Source organism: Rhododendron vialii, chromosome 10a (assembly GCF_030253575.1).
Source record: "Rhododendron vialii isolate Sample 1 chromosome 10a, ASM3025357v1".
NCBI lineage: Eukaryota > Viridiplantae > Streptophyta > Magnoliopsida > Ericales > Ericaceae > Rhododendron > Rhododendron vialii.
The window spans coordinates 37,667,510-37,694,552 of NC_080566.1; the positions used below are offsets into that span (position 1 = coordinate 37,667,510).

Below are 27,043 nucleotides of genomic sequence, written 5' to 3' on the forward strand. Positions count from 1 at the left end.
TATCGATCTCTATAGTACATTAACAACAATCCACTCTCGCAATAACTCGGACAAGCCCGCACCACTGGCACCTGACCCGTTAACCAACCTGCAAGCTGGAGTCCAAAGGACCCCAGGAGTGTGTGAGACATAATAACGTGTACAATATCAATGCTAAAATATCTGCACAGCACCAACCACCACGTATAACACCAACCACAAATATAACACAATCCACATAAAATGGAACCACATATCCAGTCCTCCTCAGTATATGACAGGTGATGTACCACCTCACTAGCCTCACCACAGCCCATTGGCCAACATGTCTTTTGGCATAGCTTATTAGCCTAGTCACCCCGCCACATACCAAACAGTTCCACGACATACAGTCACCGCACATAACACAACCAACAAGAACCCAACATTAATATTGTACAAGAAACATGTATCTCACACTTACCCTCAAAATCACCTTGAATATCACACCCAAGTTCATCTCCGGAAGCCTCTGCTATAGTTCGATTTCCCTTCTTTGAGTTCCCTTTACTGTTTTCCTTTTGTTCTTGGCTTTATATTTATTCATTCAATTGCTAAGTAACCTACACCTATCACAAGCAGCACACACACACACCCAACAAAAGCTCCACGTGCACCTCCTTGCCAAACATATTAACTCTTATATCTATTCACTTTTGTTTCACAAAAGTTATTATAAGACAAGTCAAACCCAACTCTTCATACTCACTAATGACAGAATAGGTTTTGTTATAGGAAATTGCTTTTTCGGTTTTTTTTCTTTTTTTTTAAGTACGGGGTATTACAAGGGGCCTCAGTTCAAAAACTACACCAAACTTCAACTAAATCCATTGCTCTAAACAGACGGAGCACTGTAGAAAATAACCAAAAAACACCCACACAAGTGTGATAGAAGCCCCACAAATGGGAAAAAATCCCACACAGGGGACACCAAAGAAGAGAACCAAAACGAAAAATCGATAACGAAACTGGACGGAGTCCACCATAACGAAACAGACTTCATCCACCAATCTAGATCTTCCACTCCGGCAGGGGGAGGACGCCTCCTGCAACAATGATCTTTAAGGCACTACCTCCAATAACCGTTAGAGGAGGGGCAACGGATGATGATTTGGGGAGGAGGAGGATGAAGGTGAAGAGGGAAGTAGAGAAAACCTCTGAAATCTAGGATCGGGAGATGAAAAAAACCCCACAAGAGGGAGAAATCCCACCCCTTTGTCACCCATTGGGACGTAAAACCCTGGGAGAGAGGGGGAAAGAGGGAGATGGGGGCGGCGACTTCTTTAGGATTAAAGGGGGGGGGGGGGGGGGGGGGGGGGGGTGGTGGTTCTCACAAATATTGTTTTATCACAAGAATTATTGGCATACATAAACATAGAAACGTCCAAACAAGTAAATATGAGACAATGTGAAAATAGTGAAATTATAAAAGATGTTATCTGTGAGAATGAGAGTAGCTATGATTTTAGATTCTTTATTTCTTCAAACCTTCATTTTTTTATAGGAATCTTCATTTTCCAATTGTACTTTGGGTCCTTGAAAATGAAATATTACTCCTACTTTTGAGTCTCTCTCTCTCTCTCTCTCTCTCTCTCTCTCCTCTCTCTCCCTCTCTCTCTCTCTCTCTCTGATATATATATATATATATATATATATATTATATATATGCAGAATATTCAAAAAAAATGAAAGACATTTCTTCAACTCATTTTGGCCACTTTAAAATGTAATTTACTTTTGTATCTGTACTCAATTGTTATGAAGTTACTACGTACCATTTGAAATATATTCATGATATCATTAGAATGAGATTAATGTTCAATATTTTTAGGTATTGTATCAAACAGTTCCAAAGATAAATATATATAATTTTCTTAACAACAAAACAAATGAGTATTTGAAGAGTACAAATAGAAATTGAAAATTGTGATTGAAGTGTGTGTGTGCATGTGTCATAATGTATACTTTAAAAGCACTTTTCTGAAGAAAAAAAATTTATTTAGTTGAAATCTTTAAAATAAAAAAATTGCGTAGCAGATTCTCCTATCAACGGTATGGCACTGATGAATTTTTATTTCCCCCCCCCCCCCCCCCCCCCCCCCCCTTCTCTCTCTCTCTCTTTTATTTATTTATTTATTTTGTAATTGAAATCCAAATTGTGACAAAAGATGGTGGCAACATGTAAAGAGCACTTAGCCAGCATAACAGGAGTGCAATCCCTGAGGTTAGTCTAGATAGCTGGTAGGTGTGGCAATTGTCCGGGATTCAACTCTTGAGGTCTAATTTCTAATTCTGGCATAAATGACCTGTTTTTTATCGGATCGGAGAGAGAATTAGTCGAGATACGTGTAAGTTAGTCAGACACCTCTGACTGCCACCAAAAAAAAAAATTACGAGGGGATGTATTAAGAGGCCATTCCACTTTTACAAAAAAGGAAGTTTAAGAAAAAAAAGATAATTTCAAGGTCAAAAATCATGTGTTTACGCAAATAATTTTCCTACCAATAAGGATCTTGTTTGATAGATCTCATTGAGATCTTTTAAACGGTGTAAAAGAAATTAAAAAATCATTTTTAATTTTTGTTATATTTGAATTTAAAATTACCTTTTTTTTGAAAAAGAAAATTTTGGAAGAAAGCGGAACGGGGTCTAAGCATGTTAACTGCATTTGAATTCTCCGTGGGGAAGAGTCACAAGCGGCTCTGAGCTGAAACCACAGAGGCGGCTACTTTAAGAGCATCTCCAATCCATCTTCATTTCCTCCAAAATAGAGGATGGATGTAACATATTGAGGGGAGCTTTTGTAATTTATTCCATTTTTTCTTCACTTTTTGTACTTTTTGGGAGAATCTTTGAGGGACCCATCGTCTTTTTTAGAGTTTGGAGGAATTTTGTACTCCAAATTTACTTTTGGTCCTCCATTTTTAAAGGATCAAATTTACTTTTGGAGGACCAAACTCTAAAAAGGACGATGGGTCCCTCAAAAATTCTTCCAAAAAGTATAAAAAGTGAAGAAAAAAAAGAATAAATTATAAAATTTCCCCTCAATGTGTCACATCCATCTTCTATTTTGAAAAAATAAAGGTGGATTAGAGATGCTCTAATCCCCAATTTTTTCTTTCAGTTTTTAAGGGCCACTCCGCTTTTGGTGTCCTTTATCTATACTATATATATTAAACAAAAGTTATGGTTGGTGAGAAGGGCTGTGGTTGTGACACGTGTCACCTATATTTAAAGGTCAAGCAATTGCATTTAGAAATGTTACATAACTGCTAATAATCTTCCATAATTTAATGTTCCCATTTGAAATTTTTTTCTTTCCTATTACATTCCACAATGGAAACCTTAGATCTCTCCTTTAAATTTCAAAAATCTGGCAGAAGAATGTGGGATTGTCTATTACTGTACCTTTTAAACAGTGCTACTAATTTAGGAACTATGAAAAATTATTATAATTCAAGTTCTTAAACACACGTTAAAAATCATGCATCAATTGAATGAATTTTCTCTTCCATGAATTTTATGTCCTTTTAACAGCTTCGCCATCTCAGAACCTAATGGACAACCTTATGGAGGCCCGCAATGAATTGGGGGATGGTGTGCGCAGCATCGTGCTACGCACGTTCGAGCCGTCGGATCGCGCATCTGACGGCTTGGATCTCATCTCGACAATAAACGACTCGCGGTTAGTTTACTGTCAGTTTTGTCAAATGCGATATCCAGTAGTCCGGAAATCCTAACTCTTCATATAACCCAACAGGTCAGTCCGTGTGAAGTCTATTTTTTATATATAGTATTCTCCATACCATTAGCTTCACTGAGACTAGATCAATTGAATGCAATCAAGATGAAAGAGCTTTTCCACAAGAAACAATGAACCTTTAATCTGAGCCGTCAAAAAGTGCATCGAATGCATAGTTTTAAATATCGGTCGGTACGAACCGTATCGGCCGGTTCGTACCGGAATTTGAGGGTTCCGGTTCGGATATAGGCCGGTATAACGGAGAGACCGAAAATCACAGGTGAACCGGCCGATTTCCGATACGTATCGGTCTGTAACGGATATTTTGGACCGGTTCGTCCGGTTCGGGGAAAAAACGTTGCCGGAAGGGAAAAAAATAAACGTTTCCAGGATTTGCACTGACTGGGTTTCAAAATGAACGAATCAAAACACTTACGATGATAAACCCAAACGTACAGATCTGAAACTGACGACTTCAATTTGAAGATCGATGTTGGCGAAATCGGTTTGGTTGTACTCGTAGGCATAGAATCATCATTTCCACAGGCGGTCGCCGGCGACGGATTTTGGGTTTTCGTGGTATCATTTCCACAGGCGGTCGCTGGCAACGGATTTTGGATTTTTGTGGTATCTCTGGGTGAGGTTGTTGAGAGAGAGAGAGAGAGAGTGCTGTTTGGATTCAAAGCTTATTTTGTTTTGTTTTTCCAAAAGCTCTGTTGACGATCAGGAAAGATTTGGGGAAGACAAAAAGTTAGTCCTATTTTTTTGAACAGCAAAAAGTTAGTCCTATACAGCTTGTCTGTTTGTATCCCTTTTCAAAACAAAAGAAAAAGGAAAAAAGACTTTAATTGCTACTCCTGTTTATACTGTATAAATAAAACACGTTGCTGTCTGTTTGTTTGTATCCCTTCCGGAAAAAAGGTTTATGGTGTGTTTATTTTAATGTCTTCATCTTATTTTTTCTGTTTATGTCAATTATATCGAAATTCATAATGTCACATTTTTCTCATATTTGTAAAATTTTATTGACTTGCGGGTTTTGATAAATTATTGGATATTTTACATGAAGATAATGGGCTATTACATGTTTTAAATTAATTAAAATGTGATAATTTAAGCCAATGTTGGAGGCAAAAGCCGCAAAAGTATATTTTTCAAGTTTTATACATGTTGATAATTTTTAAAAATTCACTACCGCTACACCTGATTCCCGCAACGTATCACTGATATTTCCTGATACCGATATACCGCGACCGATACCGCGAGATTTAAAACTATGATCGAATGGCTCGAGAGTGTCGAGTGGACACTATGTGGAATATGCCTGCTTGGTACTGAAAAAATTCTCGCATCTCGCACATGTTTCATCATGAAAGAATCATGAACGGGCTCACATTTGTTGCACAGGACCGGGCCCGGGTCCCATCGATCCTATCAGTAATTTGTAAGGATCTAGTACAGCGTTTTTTTTGAGGAAAAATCAGTTCAACGTACGTTCGGAAAACTATTGCACCGAGGCTGCATCCATTGCCTATAAAAAGCCTTCCCATTTCCCCCCCATCAAACACACAAGCCATAACCAAAAACAGATAGCAAAAACACAACAAAAAAAATGAGGATTTTGGCATTAATTTCACTCTCTCTCCTCTTCATACTCGGAGCCTTGGCTCAAAATGAGCAATGCGGTAGCCAAGCAGGAGGAAAAGTCTGCCCTGGGGGACTCTGTTGCAGCGAACATGGCTTCTGCGGTACCACACAGCCTTACTGCGGCAAAGGGTGCCAGAGCAATTGTCCCGCCCCACCCCCACCAGCGACCCCGCCCCCGCCAGTGTCCCCGCCCCCACCACCGTCCCCTGGCGGCGGCGGTGACATCAGTTCTCTTATTAGCAAAGACTTGTTTGAGAAATTGCTGGCGTACAGGAACGATCCAGCTTGTGAAGGGAACGGATTTTATACTTACGAGGCGTTCATTGCTGTTGCCAAGGAGTTTAGTGGTTTTGGAACCACTGGAGATGATGATACCAAGAAGAGAGAGATTGTTGCGTTTCTGGCTCAAACTTCCCATGAAACTACTGGTACTTTTTTTTTTTTCGTCGAAGCTATTTATTACGACTGTTTGTTTGACGGGACTAATCATGTATCTATTTGGATATGTAGGTGGATGGGCAGGGGCTCCGGGTGGACAATATGCATGGGGATACTGTTTTGTTACAGAACGAGACAAGTCGGATGATTATTGTACAGCTAATCAACAATGGCCTTGTGCTCCTGGGAAGCAGTACTACGGCCGCGGTCCCATCCAAATTTCGCAGTGAGTACCCTGACAAGGATGAAGCTAGAGGGAGGCCATTAGGGACGGTCGCCCTTGCAAGATGAAAAAAAAAATACTCAACTATATAATATTCAAAAACAAAATTTTCCTATGAAAGTATATAGGCTAGCCTAATGGCGGAGCCAGAATTTTGAACCTAAGGGGGCTGGCTTGATAAACATATTTTTTATCGAAATATGCACTTATTATATCATAAGGTTTTTGCTTTCCTATACATTACATTACATTTATACATTAAATTGATTCTAGCCTAATGCAGTTAAATTGTATACCAATCATTTTGTTTTTTTTCGTAAACTACTTTAACTGTCACGTGCTTGTTTTTTATTTACGAAAGAATTTGAGAAATGAGAATGTAAAATAACAGATTTTTTATCCAATCAAATCAAAATTATTAATATTATAAGTAGTTATACACAAATATTTATCAATAATATTCAAATTCAGGTATATACAAAATAAAATTTTTGAAACTCAGACGTTTGGGGAGTCAGGGCTGGGGCCCCTGGGCTCGCCCCTGTAGTATTTTGGAAAAAAAAATCAAATAGTAGTAATTGTTGAAATACAAGGATACCATAAATCTTGGGGGCGAGCCGCCAAAAAAAAAATTAATTTCTAAAGGCTAAGGGTTTAAATATAACAAAACATAAATCTCAGGGGTTAAAATTGTGAATACTCAATTAATAAATTCGCAGTATGTCTCCCAAAAAAATCTCCAATCGTTAACAGCCCCTTTGGATGGAGGGATTTCATGAGAAAAAAAAAAAAGAAAAGGCTCATGGTTTCCTGTGAAATTGCTCGTTTGGATTGAATATTTTGGTGAAAAATGGAGGAAAAAATTAAAAAAAAATTATTTTGATTGACACTGCTCCTTTTTAGACTTCTAGTTCGTACCCAATTTTTTGTCTCACATTCGCCCCCGTGTAGTGAAATTCCTGACTCCGTCTCTGGACTACCCCCTCTCTCTCACTCTTCCATCCGTCCCAAATTTAGGTCTATCTTTACATTTTAAATGTCATAAAAAAATCAATTTTAATTAGTCAATGAGAAAAGTCGGTGTGTGTATTCCCTTCCACCCATATTCAAAATTCAATCGTAAAAGTGGAGTAAAAATTAAAGTATGTTTAATCTTTGTAATTTTATGATTTGGAGATTATTAAAAAAAATTTCCCTAGCAAAAAAAAAAAAAAGTACATTAAACTTCAAAAATCACATTATTGCATTTCAAAAAGAAGGATAATTTTTTTAACATAAAAAGTACGTCATACTTTGTGAAGAGCAATGGCATAAGCTAAAAATGTTGCAATCCCAAAGAGGGACTCTCTTTCTTGAGAAGAATGGAGTAGTTTTTTTAGTGAAACTAATTCTAATACGTGACACAAATAGGAGCCATTACGGTCTCATTTAGTGATCTCCAATCAATTCACTTTGTAATTAAGTCTAGATGCATTTTATCATTCAGGTGGAAAAATCGAGTTAGTTGAACATCGTTAAGGTCTTGATAAAATCACATTAGTGGTCATAAGAGCAAATAACGGTTAGTCTGTGACCGTCTATTTCTTTCATGAATATTATGCTTCATTTAGGTTTACCCCCGAAATTCGAAATATAGAGAAATATTACCACAAAGGTTTGGCTCACCAAAACTCCCAAAACAGGAAACCTAACCAAGTTTCTCTTGCTCTCTCCATATGCAAAAGGAAAAACCAAAATCAACAAAAATTTTGTCAAAGAACGGGGCTAAAGACAAAGACAAATCTTCTTCATAAATTTGACCTAATCTCAAAAACTAAGCACATTCTCCAATTAAATTGCCTATGTACTGACTTTTTTTTGGCCTTGACTTTGGCAGCAATTACAACTATGGTCCAGCTGGAGTAGCCATAGGAAGCAATCTACTAGCCAACCCAGACTTGGTCGCAGCCAACGTCACCATTTCTTTCAGAGCAGCCTTCTGGTTTTGGATGACCCCACAATACTCAAAACCCTCCTGCCACGACGTCATCATTGGCCAATGGACTCCGTCGGCCGCCGATTTGGAAGCAGGTCGGTTCCCGGGGTACGGTGTCATCACCAACATAATCAACGGCGGGATCGAGTGTGGACAAGGGTTTACTACACCACAACAAGTGAGCCGGATCGGGTTTTTTATGCATTTCAGTGATATTGTGGGAGTTGGTTATGGAGAGAACCTTGATTGCAACCACCAAAGGCCCTTTGGATAAGTCGCAATAACATTGCGGAAAACTGTTCCGTGAGATAAAATAATATTGTAGGGTCCAATTGTATGGACTCTACATAATACTGTGATCTAATGATGAAATAATGCCACGGCCGGCAAGAGTATTGAAAAATTCCTAAGTAGTCTAAGTTTTTCGCTGAATAAAGATGCATGCAAGAATATTTCAGAATATTCCGGTTAGGGTGTTTGGCTGTGTGTAAGCTTGTTGTTAGCTTTGTTGGCTTGTTCTGTGGCTTGATGTTCTAGACTCAAGCTTTGCTTTCTCCTGTGCTGTGTATTGTGGGTTTTCTAATAAAATCTTCTTACCAAAAAAAAAAAAAAGAATATTTTAGAATTAATGATGGAATGTGGCTCCTGCTGCTGCTTCTTCTTCAAAATTTCCATCCTTTTTATTTTCTGTTTTCCGTTCAATATAGACTACACAAGGTAATTTGCTTTTGGGGTCAATAAGTGAGATTATATTTATATAAGCCCAGTGACACTAATATAAAATAGTTCATTAATTACAAAATTATTGGACAAAATCAAACTCATCATCTAACTAATGCAAAACGATAAAAGTATAAGGCAATCCTTCACCTCAACCAGGACGATGAGCCAGCATGGCGCACATTCTGCCACGACTTCATAAATTTCTAGCAGTTTCAAAAAGAGATAAAGTACTAGCCAAAGACAAAAGACAACAAGTATCTAGACAATGAAGTACGAACACACCAATGAATTTTTAAAGTTACAGATCTGACTGGTCACCACTAGTTGTCCCGCCAAAAATATCATGTGGGCTAAGAGCATTGTTGGCATAAATATAATTGTGAAGCAACATCATCTCCGAAAGAAGCTGACCTGTAATCAAAATATTCGTCCAAAGAAGAAACTAATTACTCTCGAAATATCAAGACACAACTCTAACAAATCAAACAACAAGTTTGTTGATCTGAAGAGACAGAAGAAAATAAATAATAAAGTGTAAAAGAAGCTGTTTGTACTAGTTCCATGGCTTTCCCCTTTCACTGCCATCCAAGAGTACGTAGTGAGGGGAAAGGGGAAAAAAAAAAATTCATGACGGTTAGGGTTTTTATAGATATGGTAGATCAGTGTACATAAATTTTTTGTGTTAAAAAAAACACTTGTGTATGTTTTTGCTTTCTAATGCATCCAATTTGTAGTTACGATTGGAGACTTGTAGTCGATTAATTACATATCTTATACTGTTAGATTCTACACCTAATTGATATATTGGTGAATAATTTGAGGGCTAGCCCTTTCAAACAGGGGTTTTACCTAAGCTTTATCTAGAAGAGCTGCCATTAATTAAGGGCCGGTGGGAAAAAAAAAAAAAAAAACTAACTATAACTTTTAATTGGTAATACTATTTGTATGCAATATAGATTTTGTTTGATAGATCTCAATGAGCTCTTTTTAATGATGTTTTCAAAATCATCTAAAAGATTATAAATTGTAAGATATAATCAATTGAAAAATGACATGAACTCCCAAAAGAGACAAAAGAATTGGGACAGAGAGAGTAGGAATTGAAAAGTCCCATTTTTTTTTTTTGGGAACCGGTAAAGTGCCAAAAAGGCTACAGCCCCAACATTGGGGCATAAGAAACAAGAAGATTACAAAGAGAGGGAGGGGAGGGGATAAGAAACCCAACATGCATATATGCAGAAGACAGCTTCTTTTCTCGAAGGCTCCGTTCAGTTGCCAGGAATATTGTACGGGAAAGTTATTCTCAGGAAAAGTCAAGTAAAGTGAAGTAAAGGAAAAAGAAAATTATTTTCCTGTGAGTGTTCATTTGACAAAAGAATTTTGCAAGAATAATTAAGATTTAGTTGTTCATTTGTCAGGAAAAAGAAACTTTCGGGAAAATTTTGTGAGTGTTCACTCATTTTCCTTTTCCCGCGATGCAAAATCCTGTGTTTTTTGCAGGATCACTTTTGCAGGAAAGTAATTCCTGCAAGAAAACTTAAAAACATGTTTCCCACTACTTTCCTGCCAACTGAACACTATAAAAATCATGGGAAAGTTGATTTTCCCATTCTTTTTTGTACTTTCCTGGCAATTGAACGGAGCCGAAGAGTTTGAGCAGGACGCGGGGACGCGGGGAAGAACATAACCACCTTATTGACAGCTCGTATAGATTTCATATCTGATAAAAAAAAACAAGAACGTCACAGATTTTTTTTTTTATCTTCTTTTCATTCCTTAAAAAAAAAAATTAACTTGACACATCTGTCTTATTTATTTATCTATTTTCTAAACTAGGAGTACGTTTTGAAAGAACACGAAACGTTGCTTGGTAAAGACTTTGAGGGAGGTTTTTTGGATTTGGAGATAGATAAATAGAGATGATGGTAATAAGCAGAGAGAAAATATATGGAGAAAAAAAATCTCTAACGGTTGATCTAGTAACTTTTCAAAATTATTTTAAATAAGCAACAATAATTCCATTTTTGTAAACTTAAAAATTTGAAACTTATTTTGGTACTTTTTACTTTTCATAACTTTTTATATAGCTTTTCGTCGTAAGTTTGTAAATCAAGACTTTTCCTTTTCCATAACAACCTTTCCTATAATTTGAAAATAGTATCTCTACACGAATTACAAAACATCAATTTTAGTTGTTTCCTTTCTATTTACCTTTGATTTTGATCCCTCCAAAAATTCTGAAATAAGGAATCAAAATAATATTTTTTTTCCTGCCAACATATTGTATATATCAACGGGAGTTAATAGGGTGTTAGTATGTTAGTTTACAAAGGATTCAAAGGCTTTCCATGACCCTAACACCCAACTCTACCCCTTGCGGGGCTCGAACTCCTACCTCCACCGAAGGAGGAGGTGAACTTTCCGCCTGTGCTAGCGTGAAAGTTCTAATTAGAATAAGATCAGGAAACATTAATTTTAAGTTTTCTTTCATTATTCTTCCAAATATTCATTATTTCCAATATATTTCTAGCTCTACTACCCGTAGATCTCAGCCATAGAAAAAATGTGTACAAATTCAAGTATCCAAAATATAGAAAATTGAAAACCCATCGCTACAGTATTATTTTTTTATTGTTTTACACAAAATTAAAGTATTCAATGAGTACTTTAATTTGGTATAAAAAAATTAATAGTAATGTATAGAAATATATTATTTTAGGATTTGAAAAAGCACATATTCGATGTAATGGAGGGAGTATAATTTTTCAATTTGTGCTCTCCAAAGAAATTTGTCGTCCTTATCTCTAATTCATTTTGGGACCGCTTTATACATCACATATATATCCCATGAGTTTTGCGAAATTTCTCGGAACCTAAATGAAAATTTTCATATCCATAGAAAATTTTCAATTTGTGCTATCCATAGAAATTTATTGTCCTTATCTCTAACTCATGGTTCTATCCCATGAGTTTTATATGCTTTGCGTTTATCTCAAAATGGTCCCTAGTTGTTGTTATGATTTCCATGTCACGTTATTCACATAAGATATGAAGTACATAGTATAAACTTGGGACACTACATTAACTGTGAGAGTCCACGAGACAACCAAACCCAACAACTCAACCAATACGAGATGGCTGTGAAGGCATGGTTGGATTGGTTGGAAACTCGTGTCAATTGCACCAAGACCAAATTTATTTTCGTTAGCTTCTCACCCATGCACTCATGAACGGTTCGTTTCATCCACTTTTTTGTTCCGAAATTTTCTTTCTAACATGTGAATTCAAATGTCGTACGATGCACAGAAATAGAAGGAACGAAAACGAGCACGATTAATTTGGTTTATTGGTTTTTAACTCGTTGCCACTGAGAAATGAAATGGAATTGAACTGATTCCATAGCTCAAATTATTTTTCGAATCCTGAAAATTCTTGTGCATCTACAACCTGAACGCGATTTCCTGGAATTTGGATGAGGAGTTACGGAACCTAAATGAAAGTAGTAGTTTTTAAGTTATTGTGATAAATTTGTTTCAAGAAAAAAGTTAATTGGGATAAATTTAGAGTAAAATGATACACATTCATATTACAAAGCCGAAGAATGGGGGAAGCCTGCGGACCAAAACTGCTACAACAAAATGGAGCCAATTTTGAAAGAAGGGTATTGGGGTTGATGCATCAGACAAACTCCCAACAGACGCAGATCAAATCCTAAAATGATGCGAATTGATCCTAAAATGATGCGAATCGTGGAGAAATCAGTATTCGAATTACAGAAAAAGGCTTGGAGATACAAATTGTCAACATAACACAGCTCTCAGAGTACCGAAAAGACGCTCATTGTCGATTTACAGGAAGTGCTGGCATAGTCCTACCACAGAACAATTAGTGAAATCCCAGACGTATGCACAGATTGTATCCATTGGTGTTTTCCTAGAGTCCCTGATGTTTGAAATGAACTCCTCTATGCCCCACCTTCAAAAATATTGATATAATTCAAATAAAAAATTGGCAGAGTCTTCCTGGAGTTTTTAAGCCTCGTTCTGCTAAGGTTCTTATTTTTTCAGTACTTATTTTCTGCTTTACGAGATAAGTCATTTTCTCACAATACATCACCTCTAATTCAAAAAATAAGTTATTTTCCTTAACGAAACGGGGCCAATTGTTTATTCCTTATTTTGCTCTCAGCCTAGAAGATTCTCACATTTTTTTTAAAACTATCTGAGCAATGGTAAAACACTTTCATATTGAAAATTGCCTCGCGCTTCTATACTCTCCCTCTTGCATGTACATCTCCTACTCCGAGCAAACCTTGTCCATTATATGTTGAAACAACCTTCGTCGTTGAAAGTTGAGTAACCAAAAGTGCTCTAATCACCATTCAGATCTAAGCTAGTAACGAATATACAGATTAACTTAATTAAAATTGATTTCCTGCCGACAAAAAGAAAACTTAAACTAATTTCCCTTTTTACTTGTATTAATTGATCATGATATAAGCATACACTTTATTCATATGAGGATCGGTACAATACATGAAACCCATTCTATGAAAGGAAATACTCCACATAAATATAAGAATACACTTTATTCACATGAGGATCGATTAGTACAATACATGAATAAGACTAACTTTTTTCACACACAACTTTGTTTGGATGCCCAATTTAGTGAAAAAGACTACCCAAACGCTTTGGCCTTCAGTTTGAGAACAGATTTCTGTATTTTTCCAGTGGAATTGACTGGCAAATCCCCAAAAATGACACTCCCAGGTACCATATAAATGGGTAATCGAACCCCACAAAATTCAATAATATCTTGGCTACTTGTCGTATGCCCCTCCTTCAACTTGACAAAAGCATAGGGCCCTCCCCTAACTGGTCATCTAACCTTTCGACAACCGTCGTCGCCTCAACCGCTGGATGACTAACCAACACAGCCTCAATTTCAAGTGTACTTATAGGATCGCCTTCACACTTGAAATTCATGTCCACTGCCCGATCTTTGATTCGTATGTCACCATCAAGGTCCCGGACCCCAAGGTCCGTTGCACTATACAATCGGCACGAACGACTTGGATTTAATTCGAACTCCTACAAATCTAAACTGTCCATTAAAGGTTCGAATTAAAATTCGAGCCGTACATTGCCGAACGGTGTAGTACGGGGTGCACTACAGCGCACTCCGAACCCATGTTTCCTATTAAAAAAGTTGAAGTTGTGGGTCCCACAACTTTATTAGCAAATGAACACACTAAAAGTTACGAGAAAGCTGATTTTTTCATATTTTCTCATCTTTTTTGTACAACTGGCTTATGAAGATAACCTAGAAGGCTGGAAAAAGTACAAATGTAATGGTCAGGGTTTTAGTAGTGATGACAATGGCACGGTTCGGTACAGTTCCTGGCAAAATGAAAGCAGAAACCGAAACAAATACCTAAAATCAAACCCGGCAATTTTCATTTTATTTAAACTATAACCAAAACCAAAGTTTTTGGTTCGATACAATTTTTCACCAAAACCTGCAAGGCTTGTTATGGTTCTACAAGTCCAATAACTTATACACGTCCCTATGAAACACACTTGAACAATTTTTTTACTTTTTCTCAAATATTTTGAGAAATAAATACTTTGCCGCAAATTTAAACTAACAAATGCGAAAAAAAATTGAATAAGAACAAAATGTACAATTTTTCTAAAAATAAAAAAAGTGTTAGTAGAACGGGGAAGATGAAAAAGTGGGAAAGATGCACCAATCAATCCATATCTACTCTGGAGGGAAACTAAAACACAAAAATATTCAATTCTGTGGGGGATCGTTACAATCAGTCACTCCGGCATATCAAGCTGATCAGAAACCCTCCGGCAAACGATGCTGCGAGGTCTACCGAGTTGGTAGTACGTGAGCCGTCCAACATGAGTCCAGAGAGAGAGAGACAGAAAGAGAGCGTGGGGGGGGGGGGGGGGGGGGGGGGGGGTGGGGCTTGGTTTGGTAGAAAACCTAAGGTCCCGTTCACTTGCAGTGTTGCACGAAAAGGATGGAAAATGATAGAAAAATTAACTTTTCTATAACTGTCTGTATATTCAAATACCAGAAAACTTGTAGAACTCATAACTTTAACTTTTTCACTGAAGAATTTTTTTTTTGCAAAATAGGTCTTGACATAAGGAATTAATTTTTATTTTGCTGCAAAATTTCTTGTCAAGAAAACACACACATGGAAATAAAAAAGTAATATTTCATTTACTTCACCTCACTTTACTTTTCCTGGTAATCAATTTCTCCTACAACATTTCTGACAATTGAATGGACCCTAACAAAGGCTGTGTATAGAGGTACTAGTGCTTGTCTGTGTCTATGACACTACATATATACCTCGATTAGAGTTGTCCGTACCTACGGCACTTGCTAGCTAGCTAGTAGGGTTTTGGAATTGGGAGATCAGTGGCATTTGCGCAATTACTATAAAGAATGTGGGCACTTACATTACATTTGCAAGTTCCTTCTCAACCCTTGAATCAAATGAATCTCAGTCCTTCTAACAACTTATATTTGTATGAGATCCACACCCTTGTATTTTATAAAAGAGATGTGAAATTTGAAAATCTTAATTATTGGGATCTAGATTAACGTAAAAGGATTTTTTTGTTTTGGCTGTTACGTAAAAGGAAATTAGAAAGGTCAACTTACTCATTACTACCGTAAATGTTTTATTAGGTTTCATTCATTCCACAAAATACAAATCATGCCTTAATTAAAATGATCCCTTCAAAAAAATTTCAGTTTTGAGACAATTATCCCATAAATTTTCGGAATATTAGATTACCATGATTGGTTAGAATATTTCAATTCAAATGAGCTCCTTTTGTGGTTTCCAATATTTACTAAAATGTCATGTTGTAGAAGGAAGGATGAAGACAAATCTGGACCGTCGGATTTGTTTGTACGAGTAGATAAATTTTGGACAGAGATAAATCTGAACCCTTAAATAAGAATATTCTATTAGATACCCGTCCTGTTTTATAATATATATATATAAGTGTGGTTTTCGGTTCGGTTATCACCAAAAATCGAAACTGTAACCGAACCGCCCGATTTAAAAACCACATCAAACAGTTCAGCACAGTTCGATTAACCAATGGTTCGGATGAGATTTTCATCCCTAGTTTTTGAGAAATTTTTTAGTGCTGAGGGGGTACCACGTGGTGTCCACTCGGCATATCCGAGCAGTCCGATGCGGTTTTGGACGGCTTGAATTTGGAGAGAGAAAGAGGAGGGATGAGATGAGAGAAGGTTCCAATTTGAGCCGTCCAAGAACGCATCGGACGGCTCAAGAGTTTCGAACGGGCACCACGTGAGATATACTCGCCTGGCACTGGAAAATTTCTCGAAGGGGAAAGATTTTTATCATAGTGAAAAGTTGGAATCTTACCTGTGAGCAGGGCTGTAAATGAACTGAGTCATTCGCGAACTGTTCGAGGCTTGATTCGGTAAGAGCTCGTTCGAGTTTGATTCGTCTGCTAAATGAACTGAACCTGAACCTCAATTCTAGGCTCGTTTCGTAAATGAGCCGAACCTGAGCCTAACGGTATTCGACTCGGTTAGGTTCGCGAAGCTATACTTAAATTTAATTAATAATTCAATAGAGGTCTATTTGTAAATGTAAAAAATTTTAAGGTTGTATATATAATTCAATACTTATTTTTCTCCCAAATTCTATATGATCAATGAGAGAGTTTGGGTTCGCTTGAGTTTAATGAGCGGAGCCGAATCAAACCTGAGTCTTGACGAGCTCAATTTGAGCTTAGATTCGGCTTGGCTCGACGATTCATTTGAGTTTAACGAGCCAAACTCGAGCCTAGATGTTCAAGTTCGAATCGAACCCGAGCCGAATCTAAGCTGAACTCGAGCCAAACTAGTATCTTAACGAACCCAACCGAACCGAACCCGAGCGTTGAAAAATTTTAACGAGCCGAACTCGAGCCAAGTTGTTCAGGCTCGAGCCGAACCCGAGCCGAACTCATACCTTAACGAACCCGAGCCGAACTTAACAAGGTTCGGCTCGATTCGGTTCGTTTACAACCCTACCTGTGAGATACTACGTGTATATATATAACCTGGAAAAGTATGAATAGGTATGACGTGGGTCTAGTGTTTTCAGGGGAAGATTTTTATGTTACGGTGTGAAAAATTCTATTCTTACCCCAGGAAAAAGTACGGAGTCCGATGGGCTCATGAAATGGGTCTTGTAACTTACGGATCAAAACATATTGTGGGCGAAACCTGCTTGAGCTAGAGCCGAGACGGCTCTACCTAAAAGCCGGGCCAGTTTTGGGCCTAGAGTTGGGCCGGCTCACGATCCGAGGTTGGTTCGTCGGTCTATAAATACATTCCGAAATTATTTTTTAGAATAATGAAAAGTTCGGGAACTTCCAAAAACGAGAGAAAATCTGCTGTAACTCTTGAGAGAGTTTGAGAGGGAACTTGTGAGGTTTTTCCATTAATCAATAGTACTGAATTGGTATGCATTCCGAGGAGTAGGTAAGGTGCCTATATATTGTGTGTATTGTTTGCGTAATTATTCTGTGATTCATATATAGCATCCAAGATCCTCTCTTTTTCTTTTTTTTCTTTTTTGTATTTATCAGTGAGATTGAGTGCATAGTTCGATCATCTATATTCCAACAACTGCTATCAGTGCTAGGGTTCTATAATCCAACGGTTAGGGATTTCCCAGCAACTAGTATCTTAGCCTAAGGGTTTTCAATCTGTTTGAATAACCTAAGGGTTTTTGCAATTGGAGCTATGGGTTCGAAATCAAAATTGTGTTTCAGATTCTCTTATCAATGGTATGGCACTGATTAATTTTTATTCTATTGATTTTGTAATTGAAATCCAATTTTTATGACAAAAGAGATGGTGGCAACATAAAGAGCACTTTAAGCATGCAGCATAAAAAGTAGGAATCCTGAGGGTTAGGCCACGAGGTCGGTAGGTGTGCTTTCCACACAATTGTCAAAGGTGTTCAACTCTTGACGTCTAGTCCTAAAAAAGCAATTTTCGGTTCTAGCATAAATGATTTGTCTTTTACTGGATCGGAAAAGAAATTAGTTGAGGTACGACCGCCATTAAAAAAAAATTACCCAGGGACGCATTAAGCATGTTAAGCGTGCTAGCTCAAAATTAGTCCCAAATTCGAAGGTTGTATCCTCTTCTTCAAAAGTGCTACACACATAACGGTTGTATAAAACACAATACACAACTAATCTCTAACTGTCCATTGCTGTAATAAATACCAGGATTCGTTTAAACTCTTCCCCAGAAAAATTAAACTTTTCTCTAAAAGAGTTTTTTTAAAATCTAGACCGTCCAAATATATATGGACGGTTAGAATTGCGCGCACAACTAACACAATGGTTGTGCCCGTAGGCGTTGACCAGCTTAAGTAATGTGACTAATGTCACCAACAACTTCTGAAGACTTCTCCGGTTAAGCGAGTAATTATTTGGTGGTCTTGGGACACTGCCACACGTGTTCCAAAACTTTTTTCTACAACAAATTCATATGAGGTACAAGCACATTGAATTTACGGTGAAGAATAATGTTGATGCAACCAATAGTACCACCCAATGATTTTTTGTTGTTGTTTAAGGGGAGAATGTTTTTTTTTTTTTTTTTGTCAAAAGTAAAAAGATTATATTGATAAACGCCCAGCGGCACTTACAAAACGGAGATCATTACAAAGAACTTAGACAAAGCTAAACTAATTGTCCAACAAATACAAAACAAGTAAATCACAAAGCAATTGATGTCTTTCATCCTAACCCAGACATGGCATGATGCAATAGCGACAATTTTAAACTGACTAACATCTAATTAGGAGTCTCAAACGAGAAAAAGTACAAAGTTAAAGACAAAATACACAAAATACCCAAACGATTAGATGCACTCCGCCCAAATATGAACGCATCAATGAACTCTCAAGAACTACAGATCTGTCAAGCCGCCACGGGTTACCTCGCCAAAGACATCGTGTAGGAATAGAACGCTGAAGCCCATAAAACATTGTGAAGCAACCTCGATTGAGAGAACCCGATCTGTAGACAATTCGTCCAAAGACGAAACTGATAACTCTCGTTGAACGAGAGATAAAACTCTTATCAGACGACAAGTTGTAGATTTGAAGAGACGGAAGGGGGAAAAAAAATAACAAAGAAAGGGAGCCGGTAGTACCATAGCCTCCCCCTCCCGCCACCAAGGGAAAAGATCGAGGAGTTGTGGTGGCTAAGATTGAGAGAGAGGAAGAGAGAGATAGGGTTGAGAGAGATAGGATTCGCGATCAAATACTTTGGGAGTCCTTAGAATCTCAAATTCATACCCCCATATCCCTCTAGACCACCTCAAAACTCAATTTTGTGGGTATGTAAATCCATATTTTAAACCAAATCATTCATTTTGTAGATATCACAAAATATCGAAAACAAGAACATGCATGTAAAAAATCAATTTGTATATTTTGTTAACAACAAAAATAACTTTAAACCTAAACCATTCATCGCATAAGAGCAAGTCAAACGGAGGGAGGCTATAGCCGTTTTACATCCCTAATTATAGATCACTAAATGCTCCAATAAGGCCATAGAGCGGAAAACCATGTTTCAAGTATAAGGGCTTTGTTCGTTTAGTAACTTAATTTTGTTTTTGTTTTGTTTTCTATTCATTATCTTATTTTTCTTTCCAATTGTTAAGATATAAAGTCCCACATTGCTTGGGAGTGAAATGGATGATCACTTAATAACATCAGGAAGCTCTCCACTCATTGCTAATTGGCTTTGAGATGGATATAAAGTTTCTACATGGTATCAGAGCGGGGCCCGTTCCACCCCACATTTTATAAAATTAACAATCCACACCCCACGATGACAGACCAGCAAAAAGGCTGCACGATGATAGGACCCAAAAGTGGCCACACGTGACAGACCTCAAATGCGGCTATACGTGAGTGGGATGTTAAGGAAATAGAATCCCACATTGCTTGGAAGTGGAATGGGTGATCACTTAATAACATCTGGGACCTCTCCACTCATTGCCAATTGGTTTTGAGATGGATATAAAGTTTCCACATGGTATCAGAGCGGGGCCCGTTCTACCCCACATTTTATAAAATTAACAATCCACACCCCACGATGACAGACCAGCAAAAAAGCTGCACGATGATAGGACCCAAAAGTGGCCACACGTGACAGACCTCAAAAGCGGCTGCACGTGAGGGGGGATGTTAAGATATAAAGTCCTACATTGCTTGCGAGTGGAATGGGTGATCATTTAATAATATCTGTGAGCTCTCCACTCATTGCCAATTGGCATATTTCTACAATTAAAACTTTTATTTTTTTCTCTACCCATTGCCCCTCTCTCCAATTATTACCCTATTTTTCTCTCTATCTACTACCAAAACTAAAATATCCAAAAACTAGCGAACGAACAAGGCAAAGTTCTCTTAGTTTTCTAAAACATCGAACATAAAATCTTAAAACTTTCTAACATGATACTACAATTCTTAGAAGTATGTCCACATAATAAGAGAAAATAGAACTACTGACCTTAATTCATATCATCTCAAAACAACGGTCAGTCAATGGTGAATGATATAAAAATTAGTAAGTGAAACATAAAGTTTTAACCGCATTCATCGAAATATAATGCGGGATTCGTAACAGCTAGGTCATCAGCAAATGCAATATTCATAACAAAGAGCTAGCCAACAAATGCATATATAGAGCAGAGGCAAAATGCTCGATCTACTCAAATTTCGAAACAAGTACAGTAATAACGAAGGAATTAAGTAATTAATGATCAAAAGGATACCAATATATAGCCGTTGGATTTATTTCTTACTTATTGCTAATTAATACTGTAGTTAATACCCCCTTAAATATTGTAACGGAAATGATAAACAATAAGTTTTGCAACGGTAAGTAAAATAAGGAATGATAATTGCATAAAGGAATAAATATTTTATTTTAATTAAAAATATTCCAACACTTGATCCATTGTAAAATAAGTTAATTAATTCCATGCATTATCAAATTTCGAGTTTTTCTTTTTTCTCTTCTCCAGATGGGTGGGTCCTTCCTGTGAGTCTTACATTTTTCTCCCATCCAAACTCGTGATTAGCGAGGAATACCAGAGTCCATTTTCTCACCAAATCACACCATCCAAACAGACAAAAAAACTAGCCAGTGGCATGTTGTAGCAACTTTTCTATGGAAGCTAAGCAGAAAAGAATCAGACCCTGTGGCAGCGGAGGGGGAATCAGGTGCAGCATTCATGGCCTTACAACAATCTTTGTTTTCTATGCGTTAGTATTTTTCACAGCAAGAGAGAAGAAAATGGTAGTGTTAGATGTCGAAAAGGGTGGGAAATGCGATTTGTCTGCGGGAAAGTGGGTATACGATGATAGTAATAGCTCTAATTACCCTTCATACAAAACTCAAGAATGCTCATACATGGATGATGGAATGGCTTGTGAAAAGTTTGGGAGAAAGGACCTCAACTATCAGCATTGGAGATGGCAGCCTCATGACTGTGATCTTCCCGGGTCTCTCTCTCTCTCTCTCTCTCTCTCTCTCTCTCTCTGATAATGCAATGTGCCCCGAGTGAGTTTGTGCACAAATTGGATTAATCCCTACAATCTCTCCCCAGAGTTTTACATGCTTACGCATTGGGATGAGGTGACCTCAAGAGTTGGGGACAAGAATAATCGAATAACCTAACCCAAGAGATTGACTTAGTGATCAATGCTTGAGAATTAGGAGTTTGCTTCCTCCCGAATCTCTCAGGTGCTATAAGTCTTTTGAGGCCAATCTTGAAAAATGTATTTTGGCTTATCCTTTGACTATGGATATTGGTAGTTGTTTTTTATTTTTATTTTTTTCTCTTATTTGATGAGCATGGAATATAGAGATGTTTGACGTTTAAAATTTTTCAGGTAAAACTCGGCCGCCCGGGAATCTTAATCCTAGCTTTGCCACTGTCACCACATCCTTCCCGGCCACGTACATTCGAGCCATGTCCTGAATTCAAAAAAGGACAAAAAGGAAAATGATAATGCCAAAACTTATTTTGTTTTTATCAAACCAAACCTATATATTTTTGTTAATGCCTAAGTTCTAGTGCATTATAGACTTCTACCTTGCATATAGTACAAGCCTTTTGCGTACTTGAACTTTGGTACCAACAAAAACAGTTTTGACATTATCACTATAAAAAAAAAAAAACACGTGGTGCACTTATTTGGCATATAGATAAATATCAGGTCGAATTAGGCGCAGGTACACCCGTACGCGTGCGGTACATATCCGATACGTGTACGAGACTTATGTAGAGTCAGGAAGTATTGGTGTAATTTATCTTGAATGCTTTTTGTGAACCAGGTTCAATGCAGAAGCAATGTTGGAGATGCTAAGAGGCAAAAGGCTTGTGTTTGTTGGGGATTCACTGAACAGGAACCAATGGGTCTCAATGGTCTGCCTCGTCGATGCTTCAATTCCTCTGGCTCAGAAGTCTCTGAACTTTGAACTCAATGGCTCCTTATTTACCTTCAAGGCTACTGTAAGTTTAAATTTTCCTTCTGCACCAATACTATGCAATTAATTTTTTTTTTTTGGGGTAATCAAACACTATTTAGGCTCCATTTGTTTGGGCGTAAAACGTTTTCTAGTAAAATATTTTACCTATTTTCCGGTATTTGATTGTGTAAAAAATGAGGGAAATATTTTCCATTACTTGGTCGAAAATGATTTACCTTTAAATCTTCCGTAAGTTATTTTCCAAAATGAACCCGCTACATTCTACTGCAATTCGATCTCACTGCTTAATTTCCTCGATCGTTGGTCTTGAGCCACGTTCAATTCCAATATTCTTGATCTCTCCACCGTTTAAGCTCTCTTTCTCTCTCTACACTATTTTGTCCCTTTTTTGATAGTATTTTTCAAGTGCCAACCAAACACCGGAAAATAAAAGTTTGAAACTTGTTTTCTAAAAAAATATTTTACACGTAAAATATTTTTACATCAAAACAAACGGAGCCTTAGTTTGTTGGATTAAGGAGATAAAATCCTACAGAATGAAAATTCTAATATTCGGCTCGTTTACATCATTCTGAATGAATAACAAATTTGATTTGAAACAAACGACAACATAAAAAATAGGGAAAGATTACAATACACACCCATTATTTGGGTGTGTATCATATGCACCCCCAAAATGTTATGAATTATAGAGAAAATGTTACGAATGCTAAAAAGTTACGAATCGTATAAAGGTTACGAGATACACCAAAATATTATGAATCATAATGAAAATGTTACGAATCGTACTGTTGAAAAGTTATGAATTCTAGAACAAAAGTTACGAATCATGCTAAAATGTTATGAATGAACCATAAAATATGTGCATATGGTCCACCCTTTTAAGAGATGTGTATTGTAGACTTTCCCTAAAGAATATTCCACATCGTCGTTGGACAATTGTATACTGAGGAAACATGAACGAAAGTCCAAGGTCCAATTTGACGAAACTGAAACTACAGAAATCAGATTGGAATAGAGCTTCAAATAATATACAAAAATTCTAATCGAAAGAAAGATTTGCGGGGAATCACGCAAGAAAAAGTGCATTTGGGCCCATACACAAGGAAAAATGCTTTTAGGCCCATTTTGGATTCCACAAAAATCTAGAATAATATTTAAAATTTTTTGAATATTATTTTATAGGGTCCTGTAAAAAACCAGCCCCAACAGATATTAATAAGTATTACTTTTGAATTCGTAGGGGCGAAACTTTCTAGATTTTTGTGGGACTCAGAATGGTCCCAAATGTGTTTTTCCTTACGTGATAGTATGTAAATTGATCCGTATTTTAACTCATTTCTCGAGAATGATGTGACATCGACACCTTCTACACACGAAAAAATAAGCTGATCATGTTTGGTTTTGAGCAGCATCATTCGCATTCTGTATGAGAATTCTGCACGAAAATCGTCCTTGTCATGATTTTGTTCGAGTTCTGCTGCAGTAGTGGCTGATTACTGTGTACATATGGATGTGATCAAGGAATATAACGCCTCGATTGATTTTTACTGGGCTCCGTTGCTGCTGGAATCGAACTGTGATGGTCCGTACAACCATCGTATAAAAGAGAGAATTGTCCGAGTCCACGCGATTGAGAAGCACGCTAGGCACTGGACTAACGCGGACATATTGGTCTTCAATTCTTACATATGGTGGACGTCGCATAAAATGAAAATTCAGTAAGCAAATGTTTTGTCAAACTAGACTCCGCTTCTCTTTTTTTTGATCGGCAAAAGTAAGATTCCGCTTCTCTTTAGACAATTTGTAGTCACATCATTTCATTTCCGGAAATTTACGGTTAGGTGGGGATCGTTTGAAAGCCCCGGTGAAGTCGATGGAGATTATTTAGAAGCGCAACGAATCTATGAGATGGCTCTGAAGACTTGGTCGGATTGGTTGGAAACTCGTGTCAATCGCACCAAGACCAGATTGTTTTTCGTTAGCTTCTCACCCACTCACGAACGGTTCGTTTCATCCTCCACTTTTTTGTTCCGAAATGTTCTTTCTAACTTGTGAATTCAAATGTCGTACGATGCACAGAAATAAAAGGAACGAAAACAACACGAGTAATTTGGTTTATTGGTTTTTAACTCGTTGCCACTGAGAAATGAAATGGAATTGAACAGACTCCATAGCTCAAATTCTTTTTCGAATACTGAAAATTCTTGTGCATCTACAACCAGAACACGATTTCCCGGAATTTGGATGAGGAGTTACGGAACCTAAATGAAAGTAGTAGTTTTCAAGTTATTGTGATAAAACCGTTTCAAGAAAAAAGTTATTGTGATAAATTTAGAGTAAAATGATACGCATTCATATTACATACAGGGCCGAAGAATGGGGGAAGCCTGCAGACCAAAACTGCTACAACGAAACCGAGCCAATTTCGAAAGAAGGGTATTGGGGACGCGGATCAGATCCTAAAATGATGGGAATTGATCCTAAGATGATGCAAATCGTGGAGAAATCAGTATTCGAATTACAGAAAAAAGGTGTGGAGATACAAATTCTCAACATAACACAGCTCTCAAAGTACCGAAAAGACGCTCATTCGTCAATTTATAAGAGGCACTGGAGTCCTCCTACCAAAGAACAATTAGGGAAACCCAAGACCTATGCAGATTGTATGCATTGGTGTCTTCCTGGAGTTCCTGATGTTTGGAATGAACTCCTCTATGCCCACCTTAAAAAATATTGATATAATTCAGAACAAAAATCGGCAGAGTCTTCTTGGAGTTCCTAAGCCCCGTTCTCCTAAGGTTCTTATTTTTTCATTACTTATTTTCTGTTTTATGAGACAGGTCATTCTCTCATAATACATCAACTCTAATTCAAAAAAATAAGTTATTTTTCTTAACGGAATGGGGCCTATTGTTTGTTCCTTGTTTTGATCTCACTCACGAACTTAGTCAAATAATCCTTCCAAAAAAAATCCTTCACTCGCGCTCTCAATATTCCTCGCTCTTGCAAATTTTAGTAGTTCGAGATGCTTTTGAAAGACTCTTTCATGCTCGCACTCTCGTTCACGCACGTGCACACACATTATTGTAACTTAATTAGGTCGTGAAAATGCCCACTTTTTTTTTGAGTGTGAGCCAAGACGCGGACACGGGGAAGAACATAATCATTGGATTAGTAATGGCCATTTTAAATTTTGAGTTGAGGACTTTTCCGTTTTCCAAAACCTTTCCTATAGTTTGAAAATAGTCTCTCTACACGAATTACGAAACAACAATTTTACTCGTTGTTTCCTTTTTATTTACCTTTGATTTCGATCCCTTCTAAACTTCAAAAATAAGGAATCAAAATAATATATATATATATATATATATATATATATATATATATATATATTGCCAATATTGTATATATCAATGGAGATAACAGGGTGTTAGTATGTTAATCTACGGATAGTTCAGAAGCTGTCCATAGCCTTGAAAATCAACTCCCCCTCGTGGGGCTTGAATTCCTGCCTCCGTTGAGGAAGGAGGTGAACTTTCCACCTGTGCCAGCATGAAAGTTTTTTTTTTTGCTCGGCAGAAAGGAACTTCTATAAATCTCGAAGGGGTACATCGAGGAGAGAGCAAAAGTTACAAGGAGCTAAAAGTAATAGAAATATATCCAACCAAAGTTGGATAAAACACCTCTTTAATCCAATCTACATCTTCACTTTTCGAATCTAATCCAAGTAACCCTTTGAAATCCTCCACTGTTTAGATCATGATGTTAAACTTTGCCTTCATTCACATAGCTACTCTTGTTTTAACTGAATCCGCCACTTTTGAAGCCTGAGTAGTTGCCCCACTGAATATATACCCATTCCTCATAAACCAGATGGACCAAAGCATTGCAATAAACATACTTTCCAGATATGCTTCTCCAAATTTTGGAACCTATTCCCAAACCACCAAAGTGCTAACTCTACTAAAGAGGATGGACAGACCCACTGGACGTTCCACCAAGCCACAATTTCCGACCACACTACCCACGAAAATCGACACTAAAGGAGCAAGTATTGAGGTGTTTCCACATGCAAATCACATAACGGGCACACTGCCAGCTGAATTTCAGAAATTAAATTTCTATCGAAAATTACCGACCTTGTGGCAATCTTATCTTGAATGCCATCCATGAAAAAATTTCCACTTTAAGGGGACTCAGATTCTTCCACAATGACCCGAGTAAAGTATTTTGTGGCTGTGTCTGGCCTTCCCACTTCCTATAAACCGATTTTACAAAAAAAAAACTTTGTCGGCTGTCCAAATCCACTGTAACAGATCAGGCTTTGAAGGATCTAAAGTCACACCAGCCTGTCTTTGTTTCAGCACCTCGTACTGTTGGTGTTCCCGAACCCTTAGTGTGCCTCTAAACAGCAAATTCCACTCACCGTTGCCCCCTAAACCACAACGACTGCTCAGAACCTCCTCATATTGAGTTGATCGCCTATACAACCTAGGAAATTCATCTTTAAGCGCTATAGTACCCAGCCACGTATGCTCCCAGAATAGCGTATTATGACCGGAGTTTACCTGCACCTTGAACCCCTCCCAAATAGAGAATCCGAGTGCCGAACCAATATTGCCAACCGAACAAATGTCCCTCCAAACATTAGATATCGACCCAGACCTAGGCGAATATGGGAG

General features: G+C 37.5%; 2 protein-coding genes across 2 annotated transcripts; both read left to right on the plus strand.

The window, feature by feature from the left end:
- The first annotated feature begins 5,315 nt into the window (after positions 1-5,315).
- LOC131302497 (endochitinase-like) lies at positions 5,316-8,672 on the plus strand. Its single transcript, XM_058329169.1, has 3 exons — positions 5,316-5,835; positions 5,918-6,071; positions 7,945-8,672. Exons 1-3 carry the CDS (start codon positions 5,373-5,375, stop codon positions 8,315-8,317), a joined length of 990 nt encoding a protein of 329 aa, XP_058185152.1. The 5' UTR covers positions 5,316-5,372; the 3' UTR covers positions 8,318-8,672.
- A 12,222-nt stretch (positions 8,673-20,894) lies between these two features.
- On the plus strand, positions 20,895-25,209 carry LOC131302493 (protein trichome birefringence-like 34). The gene is made up of 5 exons (XM_058329164.1): positions 20,895-21,367; positions 22,203-22,380; positions 23,883-24,079; positions 24,203-24,364; positions 24,729-25,209. Exons 1-5 carry the CDS (start codon positions 21,033-21,035, stop codon positions 25,096-25,098), a joined length of 1,242 nt encoding a protein of 413 aa, XP_058185147.1. The 5' UTR covers positions 20,895-21,032; the 3' UTR covers positions 25,099-25,209.
- The last annotated feature ends 1,834 nt before the right edge of the window (positions 25,210-27,043 follow it).